General features: G+C 38.5%; 1 protein-coding gene across 11 annotated transcripts in view; it reads right to left on the bottom strand.

The window, feature by feature from the left end:
• The window catches only part of LOC121858011 (mitochondrial uncoupling protein 4-like), a 41,610-nt gene that overhangs the window by 14,204 nt on the left and 9,630 nt on the right, over positions 1 to 17,776 (bottom strand). For 2 of the 11 annotated variants that reach the window (XM_042354251.1, XM_042354254.1), the window contains exons 1-8: positions 10,916 to 11,278; positions 7,464 to 7,485; positions 6,258 to 6,364; positions 5,229 to 5,302; positions 4,756 to 4,856; positions 3,664 to 3,756; positions 2,921 to 3,043; positions 1,592 to 1,789 (exon numbers count right to left, since the gene is read on the bottom strand). In XM_042354251.1, coding sequence (XP_042210185.1) covers positions 1,592 to 1,789; positions 2,921 to 3,043; positions 3,664 to 3,756; positions 4,756 to 4,856; positions 5,229 to 5,302; positions 6,258 to 6,364; positions 7,464 to 7,477 — 710 coding nt within the window. In that variant the 5' untranslated portion in view covers positions 7,478 to 7,485; positions 10,916 to 11,278. Of the gene's footprint in view, positions 1 to 1,591; positions 1,790 to 2,920; positions 3,044 to 3,663; positions 3,757 to 4,755; positions 4,857 to 5,228; positions 5,303 to 6,257; positions 6,365 to 7,463; positions 7,486 to 10,915; positions 11,282 to 17,776 lie in introns of those variants that run through there. The other 9 variants (XM_042354250.1, XM_042354252.1, XM_042354247.1 and 6 more) reach the window with 8 other exon arrangements.

The raw sequence follows: 17,776 nt of genomic DNA, 5'->3' as shown, positions 1-17,776 counted from the left end.
ATCCTTGACAATGCTCCAGCTCATCCTCCCTACTCGACGACTTGCACGACAGTGTAAAAGGTGTATTCCTGCCTCCCAACACGACAGTACTGATGAAGCCTATGGACCAAGGCGTCATCGCCGCATTCAAGGCGTATTATTTATGCCGTACCATTGCCCAGCTGCTCAAGGCTACAGACGGAGAAAATAAACCTACGATCCGAGAATATTGGCGTGGCTTCAATATTCTTCATGCAATAAACAACATTGGCAAGGCATGAGAAGAGATTTCAGAAATTTGCCTGAATGGTGTGTGGCATAAATTGTGGCCCGAGTGCGTCAACAGTTTTACGGGATTCACAGACTTAGTCCCAGCTGTGAATATGGATATCCTCAGCTTGGCTAGACAGGCAGGCTTTGTTCTGTATGATTTACTCCTGGTTTATATTTATTGTAACTCATGTACTACTCTGGTCACACATCTTATACCTTAGTTGTGGACTCATATAATCCTATACTGTACAGTACTACTTGGTCAAATACTTCCAAGATCAACTAAATTTTCCTCTGTGTACACTAGGACGCAGATTCAATTATTACCAGAATCTTAAAGTAATCATGCACTGCTTACCATTATTTAAAGATATGTGATAAAGCAGAAAATTTTTTGTACTACAGCGTTCCAATTCTATTTTTGAATCGCTCACTCAATCCTGTTACACGTCATATAAGCTCTGCTCAGTAGAATTCTTTTACAATTTTTAAAACTTCCACCATTGTCCATACTCTCTCTCTCTCTCTATCATCTTTATTTTGGCCCTCACCTTCTGTTGTGTGTAGTGCATTAATAGGTAAAGAAATCCAAACTACAGGAGAAAATGTTAATGGGTGTAATGCAAGACAAGGGTAGAAGGAAACAGGAAGAGGCTGGACTCCACAACAGACAGATACATCCACACATACTTCCTCACATCCACTACTTGAAGTCATGAAACATAAATTAAACATAATAATTTCTGTATTATCCCCCAATATAAAAGACCTTTCTAAATTATTATTATATTATGTAAACCTAATGTTCTTCCAATATATCCCAATATATTCCCAATTAATAGACAGTTGATGTGATCCATACAGGCACATCCTTCCCCTAATCTTTCTTCTTCTTCTTCTTCTTTAATTTAATCACATTTTTCCATCTTTACCTTCAAAAAGTCATTATTTTGGGGATGCATCTAAGTTTGCTGTACTGTACTGTAATTGAATTTATTAATGATACTTATTATTACTGTACTGTATCATGTAACGTCAACAAAAGGTGCTTCAAGTATAGTATATACCGTATTATGAAATCATAACCAAGAGCTCTAGTGGAATTCATTATAAATTTTTTTAGTCTACAGTAATTGTGGTAAAATTCAAACTCAGTAGCCTTTACACTGTATTATCAAGTTAGTACAGATTACTGTTGAATATTACCTTCAAACTCGAATGATTTTTGGAAATAATGAAAAATAGTACTGCAAAAAAAATGCAAAAATGTAATAATAATAAAGCTGAGAAAGGAAAGCAGAGGAGAAATATTTTGAACAGAAATTCATGATTCTCTTACCTAGACAAGGCGTGGGTCCAATAATTATCAGACAAGCCCCAAGAGCTTACAAAATATCTCTTTACTGAGTCATAGGTGGTAAGGTCCCCTAAATTGACGAATGCCGAGCGATATACATTGGGCATACATCCCTTCCACAACCCACGCAGACCTCCTGCATTGTAGATCTTTACAAATGCTTCACCAGCACTGTGAATTCTGAAAAAATTTCAATGGTAAGTAAATGGCTAAGCAAATGTAATAAATAATAGTACAGTAAAGGACATGTGAATAACATGGGCTTAGAACATTCAGTTGAGCACAAACTATGTTAAAAATTTTAATATTTTTAATCAGTATGTCCAAACCATCCAAGGAATGAACCTGGAGATCCCAGTCTATCTCTGAGGGAAAATCCAGTGATTTGTGATAGTCCTGCCAACAGAACTACTGAATGAATGGCAAAACTTAAAGGATCAACACCTGCCAGGTCACCTGCTGCATTACAGTACAGAAAAGTGTGTAGGTAGGTATAAACAATTAGCTGGCTATAAGTAAAGGTGCATACTCTTTATCATCATAATGTCCATCAGAACTCACCTTGCTAACTAGAACATATAAAAATATTAATCCAAGATTAAATCAAGAAATAGTTAAGTGATGTCGGTTATCACTAGACAGAACACACAATTTTCAAGACTTCAAATTTAAAATCGACCTAAAATTCTTCTTAAAAATATGCCCATTGGCCTTACTAGACATTCAACTGTTTCTTTTGGTAAAAGTTCAGTGAGATTACAGCATTAATTTTGGAGAGGTGGAGTAATTTTTAATAAAGCATAAGTGTTAATGAAAATTAGAATCTATTGGGCCAGAGGATTTCAGTATGAACAATTCCAATTCAATGAGACACAACTCCAAATGAGAATGACTAATATTTTTTCTTTTTCTTTAAGTTAATAAAATAAAACATTTGTATGTGAGATGTGGACCTTTTTTTACATTTTGTGATGGCAGGAAAGGTGTAAATCTCCTGATTCTGACCATTAAGCAGTTATTGAGTCACCTTTGGCAGATGTTAGTCAACCAAAGGGTATTCCACCATTGGCAAGCATAAATGATCATGTACAGTACTCTTTCACAGTGCTCAGTACACTATGGCCAATATCGGAGGAACTTAATCTTCTACTCAGGTTAGGAATGAATCTGATAACCATTCAATTTCAAAGCGAACTCTACCGAGTTACAGATCCCCTTTTGTTGCCAAGGCTCGGTCATTCATTAAATTCATTACCAACTTATCTCATGCAGATTTTCAGAGTGACAAACCAAGAAAAACTATCGACTCACCTTGGTGGTTTCCCTTCAAGGCGTCTTTTTCCTTCCATTTGCATTTGCACCTTGATCAAATCTGCTGGAGAGGCCAGGAACTGAGCAATACCACCTACCAGGATTCCTCCCACTATTGCTTGCCTATTGGGAAAACAAGGAAGCCTTCTAACTTTTTGTAAAGATTTTATTGGAGGAGATGAAGAAGATGATAAGAAAATGAAGAAAAGGGAAAAATGTAAAAGAAAACCAAAACATTTACATCTATGCTGTACACTCTATAACCCGTGGGTCAGATCCATCTCACCACATTTATCTTCCGTGACCAGCACATGTCAAAATGGGGGGGTTAATTCCATCACACCTTGGCCCTGTTAGTAGATGGGGCTAACCAGAGGCATTCAACATAATAACCATCATACTATTAAGTGCTTATGACAATTTAATTATGTTCCCTCAGTGAAGCACATTTTCTCATTCATTTTGCCTCTCATTCCCCTTACACCTCTACCAGCCTTTTCATTTGGGTTAATATACCCTCAACACATTTATAAATTATTGCATATAGACACAGGCTATAATAAAAATTAATCACACTGGATAAAATGAAAAACTATAATTAATAAATGTATATAATTAACCTGTTTCCCAAATCAACAGAATCACATTATTTTCCTCAAAACTAAAGAAATAAAAAATTGTGTTTATATGAAACTACTAATACTAGAGACAAAGAACATCTCACAAATCGAGATGGAACATACCAGACAGGCCTCGTACCATCGGCTCGTCTTGTGAAGAGGTGGTCACGTACTTTCTCGTAGAGTACCATCCGTGTACCTGAGTATATCAAGTGTCTGCGGACATAAAAGAAATATAAATCCCAGCACATTGCACATACCTGGGTTCAAATAATCTTACACCTGTGTATAAAAACATATAACAAGTACAGTACAGTAAATGCTCAGTATAAGGGACACTATATATAACAGAACCCAATTATAACGGACACCCTAAACCTATTGCACAAACCCTCGGGATAAAACACGTCACCGTTATTTCTTAGGTGTTATCCGATAGTCCTTTACAGCATACATACTAACTGGAAGAACTGTACAATAATACTGTATGCAATAAAGAATAACAGACAAGCAGAAAATTATTGATAGCCTGGCAATAAACAACCATTCTCACACATTATGAAGGGTCATGGCACAATTGATTTAACAGATTCTCGGCTTTAGCGGCCATGGACTTCCCCCAATTAGTCCATTATCCAAAGGGTTTACTGTATAAGGCTAAAATAGGCTCACATCTGTTTCAATACAGAGCAACAGCGAAAACTACTGTACAGTACATTTCCTCTATTAATATGTATTAAAAGTTTCAAAATTTTGTTTTTCACTCTTTTAGGGCTTTTCCTGCAATTAATAGGTTGGCTGGACTCTCGAGCACATACATTGCATACCGGTAGACTCTTTTATCAATTGCCATCATTCATTTATTCACCTCAAAATCAAAATCATTCAAATATTCTACAACCACGATTTACTCTTGTTTCAACGTCAACTAAAGATGCAGACAAAGTGGTCTTAATTTTTTTTTAATTTTTATATAATTAACATATGTACAGTAATGTATTCTGAAATAACCTTTTTTCTACCATGTACAAGTCAATAAGCTACAGTAAACCCCATAACAAAATGGTAAATTCTGGTTAAAAATGCTCCGTTATTTATAGAAACCAAGAACATGGTGTATCAAAGAAAACAATATTCTGGTAAGTAAAGAATTGCTATTGTTACCTTTTTCAATTTAATTACCTTGAAGTTACTTAAAAAAATTATAATTCTGACCTATAAACAGCAGGTGTTACTCCTTGCCACAACCTGAGCATCCCTTCTTCTCGAATAATGCCGACACCAGTGCTGGCTAATCCTCTGTATGGCTGATGGTGCTTGTGATAAAGAAAGAAAAGAGAATAGTGTGACATTCATGAGACATATTAAAGCAGCAAAAGTATTATCACACAATTCAAGAGCTTTTTTTTCTAAGCAAAGTTATTTTAAAAGCAATTAACATGATTATTAGCCAAAATTAAAATTTCTAATTACCCTGTACTGTAATGTATATTCAAATTCACTTTTGGTGAGATTCTAAGCAAAACTAATAATTTGAAAACATATCCAAATCCCCTTTGTCTTGGCATTTGAAATAATGTGATGACCTTTTTTAGGAGTTCAAATTCGATATATGTGGGGTCAGGTCATGTAACATATAGAAATAAGAAATACTGTATAATACTTTACATTTCATAAATAATACTCACTATGCCATTTCCATTCAGTCCCTTCTCCCCCTGGATCTGCAAGCGTGTTTTGGTAAGGTCTAGGGGGTATGTGACTGGAAAAAAATATCACATTTACCTCAGGATATTATCACCATTACATATCTAAGAATCAGTTATGAGTTAGGTCAATGATGACTGTACGTGTATTATGTATTTAAGCTAATGTAAATAAAATACAGCATCAGATTAAATTAACCAGAAGATTTGGGTTCCTGTCATGGACTCTAGCAGGGTAAATGATAAAAGTCAGGAGTTTTTAATTGTCTACAGGTGGCAAGTGATACACAGCCAGGCAAGGAGCATGATTTTCGTTGTGAGGTAGCTGAAACAGGCATGAGTAACACTGCCATTGTACTCATTAATTCATATAAGAGTAATAAATGTGTTCTGCTTTAGTACTCCCTTCCGTCCCCATCCACAACAAAGGCCTAAATTTGGTTTAACACTGACACATCACACAAACCAGCATCACCCATTAGCATCAAGTCGTTACCCAAAGATCGAATGACGTCATTCTTTCCACTCATTCATATACATCGCTGACCATCCCTCTATAAATCCTTCTATCTCCTTCGTCTTCTCTCCCTCCTACCACCCAACCTTTGAATTACTGTATATGATCTTTTTATCAATCTCCCACAGCACAATCTCTCAGAGTGTTTATACCACCTGAGCAGAGTCAGATCCAATCTCTAACTGACACTTTCTTCAATTCCATATCTTCTACTTATTTCTAAATGTTATATTCTTTGTATCTTTTTCTAGACTGCATGATGGACTATATATACATGGGTACAGTTTACAGCATTGCATGTGACAGTTATACAATCCAATTCTATTTTTATTTTAGAAACAAAAAAGGTTGAATTATTATCTCTGTCTACAAAGAATTTACTGTCAGGAGAGATTCTACAAGTGACAGGATGTATAATACTGTAGTGAGAATATAATGGGTTTTCACCGACAGTTTATTAATAAAAAATTTCTCCTCTACAGGAAGCAACTTACCCATCTCAGCTGTGGTAGCTGCACAGCATGACAGAATATACTTGAACCAAGCAGAGTCGGCATAGTGTTTTGGGGGTGGGATGACCCCTCGTTGTGCTACTACCATCCTGCCAACAAACAAGCCCATATTAATTATTTATAAAACAGTGCATCATATATGCCTGACAGCTTGTGCAGGTACAACACACAGTAGACTAGTAAACCTTTTTTGGTATAGTGTACACTGTACTGTAGTATATTGGAGGGAGTGTGGCCGCCACTGCACTCAACTATCCCTACTTCTTTGACTCTTAAAGCTAGGTTTCTTGTCACACTCTGTTATCAGTTATTTAGGTTTTCATGAATAACTTTCACTCTATAGTATAATAAACTAATACTGCATCTTGAAACAATTAATATAAAGCAATAAACATTTTGTAGACAAATCTTCAAAACACTTGGGTATAATATCAAGCACACACTATGAAACATCGTCTGGTTAACTGGTCCACAAGTTAAGGCTGAGAACAAAACATCTCCTCAATACAGAACAACAAGGACCACTGTTAAGTTTTGATGTTTTTTTTTTATAACAATACCAGTGAGCTCAAATCAGTTGCATGCTTCAATGTTGTCAGTAAAGGTACCACTACTGTGACACCAAAGGTTGCAATGTGAGAAGCCATCCCATGACCAGTGCCCAGCCACAACCATGTCATCAAAATTTATGTTATGGGTAAATAAAATAGAATTACTGTACTAAATTGTGTACACACACCTCCCTTAACATCACCATTTCTGTAAAAAAAACCCTAATCTTATAAGAAAAATGTATATTCCTGTTACAGCACTGAACTGACCTTTTTTGCACAAAGGCCCAGAAAAACATTTGGGGTTCAAACAGTTTAACATGTCTATAATTAATACATGAATCCTTTAACCGTTTTATATTAACATACAGTATATCATCAATCATGACAAAAGAACCAGTACTGTACCTTACTTTACTATATAGAACCAGTACTTTACTATATACCAGTACTGTAGAGCCAGTACTGTACATAAATTTGATACAGCATATAGAACCAGTACTGTACCTTACTTTACTAAGGTATATAGAACAAGAACCTTACTTTACTGTATAGCCCCATACCTACTGTTCTGATACATTAAAAGAACTTTACTCAAGAACTATATCTCAAGCTCATACATTACCGTAATACTTACCGATTACTATTCATCTTGACAGCTTGTAAGAGAAAATACAAGAAAAAATGAATTAGACGCTTAATGAACAGTACAGTATGAAATACAGTATATATATTTTCACTGCTTTTATTGATATATGGGAGTTGAATATTGCTAGCACAGATTATAACATCTATATCTATACTTTGTAGTACAGTATATCTAAAACAAAAACACATCTGAAAAGTTATTGGGTGAAAATTAAAATATCTACAGGCGTATATGCAATACAATATATATTATTCTTTTTATTGTTCTACTATACGATTTGGAAGTTGAATGTTACTGCACAAGAAAACATAACTTTTAAAGATATCAAATATTCCTCTGACAGGTTACTAGATACAATACATTGAAATACATAAAGAAAGTTCAACTTACTGTTTGCCATTGGTTTTGTATGCCAGTACTGTACTGTACTGTGTATGTGTTCAACCAAAGTGGAGTTGTTTGACAATTTTACTTTATGTTTATACAGTATACAGGTAAAGGGTGTGTGTGTGTGTGTGTATATATACTGTATTTACATATATATTTTTTTTCTAGATTTATAGGGTACAGTACAGTATAGTAAAATGCAGCATTGTTCATTATCAACACAATGTTAGATAACCATAAATAGCTACTGTACTTAACAATGATAACAATGGTTTTAGCCACTAAGTGCAAAGCCAAATGCAGTAAATACATGTATGTTTAGATTACTGCAAGTTATCCTGCCTAAATCACTCTACCCAGACTTCATACCACTTTAGGAACTCAGTAGTGTTGACTGCAATAAACTTCACAAGTCTTGCACATAAGATTCCTGGAATGTAACCAATGGTGATACCTGTTGAGTCTAGATAGCTACTGTTTTATTAGAATATAATTGATTATTCCTGACAGCAAAAGCTCCTCTGCTGATCCTGACAATCCTACCTTCTCTTTGCCTCATATTCCATAATTCTTTCTCAATATTCACTTCCCTAAATTTTCAGTATGTACAGTAACTAAATTCCTGGCCCTAACAGCCTTTCCCCACTCATTTTTTTTAACAATTTGTCCCTGAGCAAGTCTAACAAATGACTTGTTATAAAAATACGGTTATTTTCTTCCCGTCAAACCAATGAGTCACAACCTCCGCCTCAGTAACTTTCAACTTAAATGACTATTGTGACAGATAGCTTCTCTACCATTGTGGAAAATACACTTTAGTTTCTGATGCTCAGTTTGAGGTTCATCTTAGCAATAATGTTAAAGTGAGACCAAAAGAAAATAAATATGTATACTGTATTTGGTTGCCAAACTACTCAGCCCACAACCACGACTTACAGCATTATTGGGAAGACAGCATAACAAGGGGTGAGCATTTTACTGCAGTACAGGTATTAGTACTTACAGTGAAAAAGCACTTTATAATGATACTGTAGTAATACATAAGGCAACACACACAAACAGCCATTGTAAAAAAAAAAAATGCTGAGGAAACAATCATTGTTCCAGGATATAATGAATGTGGTTGGAACTGTCACACTTGGACAAGCCACTGCCAACCAGGGTCTCACACACACACCATTCTCCTTTTAAGAGGCAGCTGGCCCATGTATAAGTGATATTGGTAGCAGGGAAATAAATTATACTTGGGAAAATATTAGTACAGGGTATGTTACTTCTCATCACTTGAACAAAGTGTCTTGTTTACACTTACACAAAAATGCCATAAATCTACTGACCCATAAAAAAAAAAAATTACCAACTAAAAAAAAAAGAAGCATTACAATTATAAAAATTTTTTATACTTGGTGAACGAATGTAAGTTTTTCTTGTCTTAGCAGAATACTACATGTGTACTTTGTTCTGTCTATAACACTACTGGGTTTACCATATTTTAAAACGAGTCAGATAGTTTAAGGACACCCTGTACATTAACCCACTGAGGGGCAGGGGGGTTTCTCTCACCTGAATAAAATTTTCCAATGTTAACCAGAATAAAATACCCAGGTGTGACTCTACTAATTAAACTTAAAGGGTTAATCATGACTTCTCGTCCGAATGATTGTTTTTACACACAAATTACATATATTTAATGTGAAAAGAAAATCATTAATACAGTATTAGTTATTTATTCATTACAGTATCTTGCACATATACACAAATAAACCAATATTAACATTACTTAATAAAATAGAGCTTTATATCACCATAACATACGGTACAAGGTCTACTTCATATACGTACAATATACTGAACAAGGGATAATTCATATACAAGAAATAAATAAATACTGTAATTATAAATAAAAGTTATGAAGGTAGAAGGTAAATATAAGAAAAATAACAAATAAATAAAAAGGTTATGAAGATAATTATAAATCAGGAGCGGGTGACACACTGGAGAGCCCAGCAGGTGACCTGTCGTGATGTGATTCACACTCAATACACTACTGTACACCATTAATCACCGTGGTGCAACTACAGTATAAGCTACAGCAAAAAAATTATGAACCTTATGGAATATTCATAACATGTTGATACATATTCTTTTCCAATTTCATCATAATAACACACACGTTACACAACTACGACCTTGGGCGCAGACTTCACACTAGCGAGGACACATACATCCTTGTTAAGCCTTGATGAAATAACTATCGATACAAGTGTAATGGTCCTGATAAAAGCTTGATCTATGACCACCAGCAGTAGCCTTGACGTCTATCGAACCTTAACACTAAGATAATAGACGCATTTGTATGTGATAGGTCAAGACTGTTTTACCAGTTAGAAGTTAATCCGATTAAAATTGTAATAGTTACGTTACCAAACTTTTCTGGAAGTAAGGACAAACGGATATGGGTAACTCTAGTACATACCTCATTTAAAACGGGCATAGCAAATAATAATAATCAAGCTTTAAATAATATTGTTTTACAGCGAGATGGTAGACAGCGAGGGTTTTGTCTAGAATGATGCCGGGCAGTGTGAATGACGCTGCTGAGGTTGAGGTCGTCCAGAGTACCCACCCACCTTCTGCGTACGGCTCTCCACATCAGCAAGGGTTCGTATCCACAAAACAACCTTCACACATCAAACATTCCTCATTACCGTAGATAGAAGAATGTATCGAATTGGCCGACTTAAACTATAACATAAACTAAAAAGCGCGGAAACTTTAGTAAATATCTGAACGTTAATTTCATTTAGCTACTAATTAGTGAATGAATCCAGGTAAGGCAAATACAGTAGTTCCAATACAATGAGCCGCCAACACCGCCGAGTTTCCCAGTTCTTTTCCTGTTAAATCTATTAAAAGTTTTCCCTCATTTCCTGCTGGCCTGAAACTACACAATTAAAGTTGATTATATTACATACAGTCATCCACACTGTTGAAAGTTTTATTCAACGCAGACCAAATCAACATAAGTGAAGCATCATACACAGATAGCTTACCTTTATATTTTTGTGTGGGTGAAGTTGCTTCTTCAATTTGAGAGAATACTGCTGAATTTTACTAAGTTATAGTTTTCCCAAGCTTATAAATCTAACAAGATGCACATTAAAGTCAACAATCGCAGATAATGGAAGATTTTCAAAGTAAATACAGGAGAACGGGTACAGGCTAATCCCAAGTCTCGCATAGTATCACAAATTGGTGAACGTATTGTCAAACAACAGCGAGTGATACAAATGTCCACTGCCTGGTGTGGCAAGTGGAATTTATCTCGGGTGTTGGCAAGGTGCGTGTTATCAGTTCAGTGGCGAAGCTCGCACTGGCCCTCACTCCCAGCTGGCTTGTCCGTGGCTACCGCTACAGCGCGGCGCCACACGCCCGCCCGCCCCCCGCACGTGCGTGCGTCATCACACCAGGAAGCTTTCAGGGCCAACACCACCTTGCTCACCCCCACCCCGCTGAGCATACCACTCATTGTAAGGAAAAGAAAGCCAGTCCGTACAAGACTTAACGGTTAAGGGAAAGAGATTAAGGGTGTGCGCATCACGATGCTGAGTTGCGTGATATTGCAAGAGGTGGAAAATTCCCCTCCCTCGTGCGTAGTGCCGAGATGATGTCATTGATCAGGTGCCGGACCCCTCGACACACCTCCGCCACAGCCAATCACCGAGCGCCTCCCGAAGTCGCCAACCAATCCTGACTCACTTTCTAACGACCTTCCCTCCCGCCAGATTTAAGGGTAACAATTGCAGTAACCAAGCTAAACCGTTACGTAACCTTGCACACTCAGCAAAAACATAATAATCCTGTTACTGTTACGCCCTTAGAGATAATAATCATCGTTTATCACCCCCAACCAACGAAACAAACTCTGCCCACCTCCCCTCTCCCCCCTACAGCCCGCGGCACTGACAAAAATCCTTGGCAACTGATCGAGGGAGGAGATATTTCTAACCTTCAGGCATCTCCAGCAGGACACACAACGAACCCTGCCGACCCACTATCAACAACGACTTAGCAACTGCGCCGCCTCGACGTCTTTCAACCCCCACCCCTCCCCAGCAAGCACCACCACACACTCACACCACAAGACGACAGACCTGGAACAAGGGTTAAGGTGGAGTTACGAGACATAGACCCACCGATAAGAAATCATTATCTTATCGTAATTGGGTCGACAATTATGTGACTTACCGGGATGAAACCATCACTATCTCGATAAGGCATTTTTACGGTTCCCTTATGAGTGGCCTTGACAGTAGCCAGTATACAGGTATATAACATACAAGTGAGGTTGTAAACTGATTAGCTTAGGAAAGGACATGATATATGGAGAGAGAGAGAGAGAGAGAGAGAGAGAGAGAGAGAGAGAGAGAGAGAGAGAGAGAGAGAGAGAGATACAACTCATTAGTAACATCAAAATAGGTTCGAATTCCTTATGGTTCTTAAGTTGAAATATTTTATCGTAAACAGACACACACATGATCACAAGAAACTGGCTGAATTAAATAGAAACCCCAAAATAACAGCCAAATTACAGACTCCACCTTAACTAGATACCAGTTAGATGACAAACTAATAGGAGTAAATAATGTCATGCTACTATTATTATATGGTATGGCCGCAGAAGTACACGAAGCACCTACAGGAGAACAACTATTTCCACTGGGGTCTATTTACAAGGTCCCCAAGATACTAACACTAGATTTACACAATTTCCCTAAAACCATCAATAAAAAAAAAAGATTGAAGTATAAGTAAATTTCTGCCATGAAAAAGTGGCTAAAGCAATTTAAAAGCCAATTCAAATTTACATTGTGTGTGTGTGTGTGTCCACAGCCACTCGGTATGCCAGCAAATGTTGCATCATGTCTTGGCGATAAGAAAGCAATTTAATTCTCTTCCACATATACATACACCTACATATCAGCGCAGATTGCGTCATACCAATTCCTATAATACACACACCAAACTTCATTGTCAACCGCTACCAACACTGCACCATACCTCCACATCAACTGTTACCAACACTGCATCATACCTCAACAACCATATACGCAAATCCATTCCCCCTACACCAGGCATGTACCGGGAGCCTCAACAACTCACTCCGCTAATCAACACAAAACTTAATACCCGAGTCCACAGTTGTCTGGAGCCCGTCACGTGCAAAGGGTCATAACTGGAATATTCCTACCATGTCTGGAGCTGTGTTACTAACACACACACACACACACACACACACACACACACACACACACACACACACACACACACACACACACACACACGCGCGAACACACAAATATACCTATAATCTGGCATATATATATATATATATATATATATATATATATATATATATATATATATATATATATATATATATATATATATATATATATATATATACACACACACACGAGTCTTAAATAAGGTTCAGAGGATTGTATAAATGTTGGCACGGAAAGAGGAGTGTGTGTGTGTGGTGGAGCGGTATATGGTTAAGGTGATACGGTGCCAGCTAGCCATCACCCCTAACGTCACTCCTCATGGCAACCCACCCACCTACCTCTCTGCCTGCCTGTGCCAATATGCCAAGGCACAGCAACTCGGGTATATCTCCCCCCGTTATCTATGCTTATACCGGATCATAAACTTATCTCACATTTACAATATAACCCTGAATGATTAAGTAGTGTTGGGATGTGGTATAAGGACTTTGGGGTTTATAAGAGATGAACACATAAATTGTCTTCCGGGTAGTGACTGTTGAACAAGTTAGCGTAAATAACACTCAGTTTGAGAGGAGTTTGGTGTGACATTTGTTTTTCCTGGCACGGGTAGATAATGAGAGAGAGAGAGAGAGAGACCCCTCGAGCCATCCTGGTTGCCTCATTATTTCACGTTCTAAAACAAAAGAAACAGAAAAATAATAATAATACGACTTGAAAAAACAAAGATATAACTGATCTCCACCCAGAGGCCTCATACCTGCAAGAGTTTAATTAACGAACCTGCGCCCACCTTACTGACCTGGGTAATGTTGTTCGCGTGTGAGGGATGTTTTCAGAGGTGCTAGAAGGTGTAAATATAATCTATATAAAGGTGTTGGAGTTAATAGACGTATCTGTTTACATGTAAATTTGTAAATATATAAACTGATGTAAATATAATAATAAATAATAGTTTTATAATCAATGTTTAGTCCATGTTATGAATCTAGATATTGTTATTGACTAAACTAGTAGTAGTAGTATCATCATTAACAACACCCTCATTATTTACTATCAATACTATCGTTAATATTATCATCTATTATATATTAACATTATTATTACTACCACCACCACCATCACTACCGCCCTGTACAGTACAACGTGGTTCATGAAGGCTACAGTTTCATGGTATCGATCTCACCTCCTCCTCCCCCTCCTATTAGGTTCACAGAAAGCTCTACCCAAACTTTCCATTCCGTCATGCTTCCAGAGTGTGTGTGTGTGTGTGTGTGTGTGTGTGTGTGTGTGTGTGTGTGTGTGAGAGAGAGAGAGAGGCAACACAGGGTAACAGAAGCTTAAACAAAGGAAGGTAAACGGGGATAGAGACAAAGACGGACATAAAAACAAGAGAAAAACAAAAGGAGAGGTAAACAAAGAGTGAGAGACAAACACACAAGACGCAGATGAACGCTCTACATACATCCTTGTTCGGCGGCGAGCGAAGATTCGCCTGGCGTATAGGATCCAAAAGATTATATATATATATAAGTCATATAGTAAACACCAGATATCTCACACTGGAATTGTTAGTTGCGTTAGTCAGCTCAATGCCCGCTTGTCTGACCAGATTTTCTGATAATGATCCTTCAGGGGAGGGAGTTTTGGGACTGGCTTTCCTCTGACATGACTGATGTATATTTTCCCCGTTTTAAGTCAGTCTCTCTCTCTCTCTCTCTCTCTCTAACGCAGCTATGACCGCCATTTTTATCATTTCTACCCGGAAAGCGAGGAACGTGTCGTAAAGTATTCCACAGGTTGGTTATACAACTCTCATATCCTATACATTTATCGTCACACACACACACACACACACACACACACACACACACACACACACACACGTAACCTAAACTTCCCTTAACCAACATGACTATAAACTGTTCAGGGAATTTCGCCCTCGACTGTACGTACACTTGAGACGATTAATATATATACCAAGAAGATTTTGGCGCAGGTGAGGTGAGGCACTTTCACTCAAGTGTGTTCCTGGTAGTGAAGATCCTACGGTCAGTGAGTCACGTTCTTGGTAGGGAGAGTCAGTGGGAGGAACTACTGTAATAGGGGAGAGGAGAGGAGGGGAATGGGAAGAGGGAAAAGGAGGAGAGGAGGGAAGAGGAGGGGAAAGGGGAGGGAGAGGAGGGGGGAGGGAGAGGAGGGAAAGGGGGAGAGGTAATTTTCTTTCCGCCCGAATTAAATACTTATCTGGATTAGGTTAGGTTAGTTAGGGAAGGTGTTTACTCTTCACGTGATGCAGTATGTCGTTATTACCCTAAGATGGATCTGAACCAAGGCCGCCCACTGACCTACAGAATCCAGGTGGAAAAAGTAAACAAAGCACCTAACGTACCCAACGAACCCACAACGTACCCGACGAACCCACAACGTACCCGACGCACCCACCCACAACGTACCCGACGAACCCACCAGCAGTCCTTCGCGACTCGTCTATCCAGAATCGGTGATGGATAAATGTCCTTCAGGATCGGAGGATGGGGAGAGAGTGGGGAAGATGGATGGAGAGAGGGGAAGAGGGATGGAGAGGGGGGAAGAGGGATGGGGGGTGGAGAGGAGGAAGAGGGATGGAGAGGGCGGAGAGGGGGGGGGGAATCCTGTGATCAGATCCTAAATACGGTGGAAAATAAATAAGAGTGGATTCTAGTGTCTTTGATGGACCGATGTTATTTTCACCGTGGTTGGGTTTTTTCCTCTGTTGCCTTTGAGAGGGAGATGAGAGGGAATAACTGAGACACAAAGGAAAGTGAATAACAAGAACTGAGACAGAAATTAAGTGAATAATATTGAGCTGAGACACAAGGGAAAATTAATAATAGGAACTGAGACACAAATTAAGTGAATAACAAGAACTGAGACACAAAATAATAAATACCTATAAAAAAAGAGAAAATGTATTGAATATCGATAATAACTGACAAAAAATAGTAAGAAATAAATAATTCAATATTTCCTTCCGTTATACTGAAGGAAAAATATCGTATCCGGACACTGAAATCGGGTGGAAGTGATACCCGATATAAGCCGATATTGAGGCGAGTGACCAACCGGGCCATTTGCTCTAGATGGCCGGTAATAATCTATCCGGCACCGGAACCATTTAACCGGGAAATCTTGGCTACACGGGAAATGAAAATTGTAAGAATCTCGTAGTAAGCAGAACTGGGGAGTGTATGAACCGTGGTAGGGAGAACTGGGGCGTGTTAAGAGCCGCTACCTCCTCAACGTAAGAACTACATGATAATCAACGAACCGTAAGAGGCAACCAAGGACCGTATGAGGCAACCAACGACCGTATGAGACAACCAAGGACCGTATGAGGCAACCAAGGACCGTATGAAGTCAGAGGTGAACACGGCAACAAGCAAACAACAACTTTCCCTCCTAGTGGTACCCCGTGTTTTCAGGCACTGGGTTAGTGGGTCAATAGTGGTCGACCGAGTATTTATCAACTCATCTGTTTAACACCTTGCATACCCTCGTATACTTCCTCCTCCAGGGTTGGCAACAGTGTCAAGGTCTTCTGTATTAGGCATTTCAGATCACGTGAATATTACGCACCTGAGCCTTTTTTTTCACCTGATGATTGAACACCTTAATGCTAACCTAATCTACCCTAAAGTGCGTGTGGGGGGGTAGCATTAGGTAAATGTTTTATCATCAGGTGAAATAAAATGGATGTCCAATCGTCAGTCCATTATACATTTAGTTTAATATGAGCCAGCCAAACCCAACCTTACCTGCCTGACAATGGTCACCTTATTTTAAATAACACGTCAGGGAGATCAGATTAAAGTCCTTGTCAATTCTGAAGAGCGAGGCGTCCTCTTGCTAACACTGAATATATTTAGCGCAAGATGATTTGAATTGACGGAAGTTAAGTGACATGCAGTATGAGAAACTCTCTGAGGGAGGGAGACCCACACAGTGTTAGTCAGGTTCTGGTCGCAGGCTCTCCTAAACAGAAAAGTCAAGGGCCCTCTCAGAGGCCCTCTACGCTGAGGGCCAACACGTGGTCGTGGCACTACTGAGTGTAAGCTAGTCACAACACCGACTGCGCAAACATTAGAGAAAGTGAGGAGATATCCTTGAGAATGTGCCACGATGGTAATAGTCTGACAAGGTCATTATTGTTGACTGTTGTAGAACAAAACACAATGTTATCTATTAAAATCGACCGTGATACAGATCTTAACAGTTATTCAAACTAATCGTACACCATCGACAATATTGTCTGGCACAAACACAACATGTTAGGTCTCTGACAGAGGCACAATAAGTCCTGGCAGGGGTACGGTTTCACCACTGATATATAAATTTCCCAGGACAGACGACAAAACAAGGGATGGGAACGAACAGTCTTTTATTTACAGAGGAGTAGTGATAACGGTCATGGTCACCCTTCTTCCCGACGACAGCCTCGGGTACATCACGGCGGCAACAATAGTCGCATAATACTCCATGTAGCATCACCTGAAGATTAACCACCCACCTTATATAACCGTAAGATAACCCCCTCAACACGACCTGGGAAGGAGGGTTAGGTCAGGTTACGGTTAGTTATTTTAG

Source organism: Homarus americanus, unplaced genomic scaffold (assembly GCF_018991925.1).
Source record: "Homarus americanus isolate GMGI-L3 unplaced genomic scaffold, GMGI_Hamer_2.0 scaffold43746, whole genome shotgun sequence".
In the NCBI taxonomy this organism is placed as follows: Eukaryota; Metazoa; Arthropoda; class Malacostraca; order Decapoda; family Nephropidae; genus Homarus; species Homarus americanus.
Note: the sequence above shows the minus strand (reverse complement) of the source record. Positions and strands in the feature narration are given on the sequence as shown.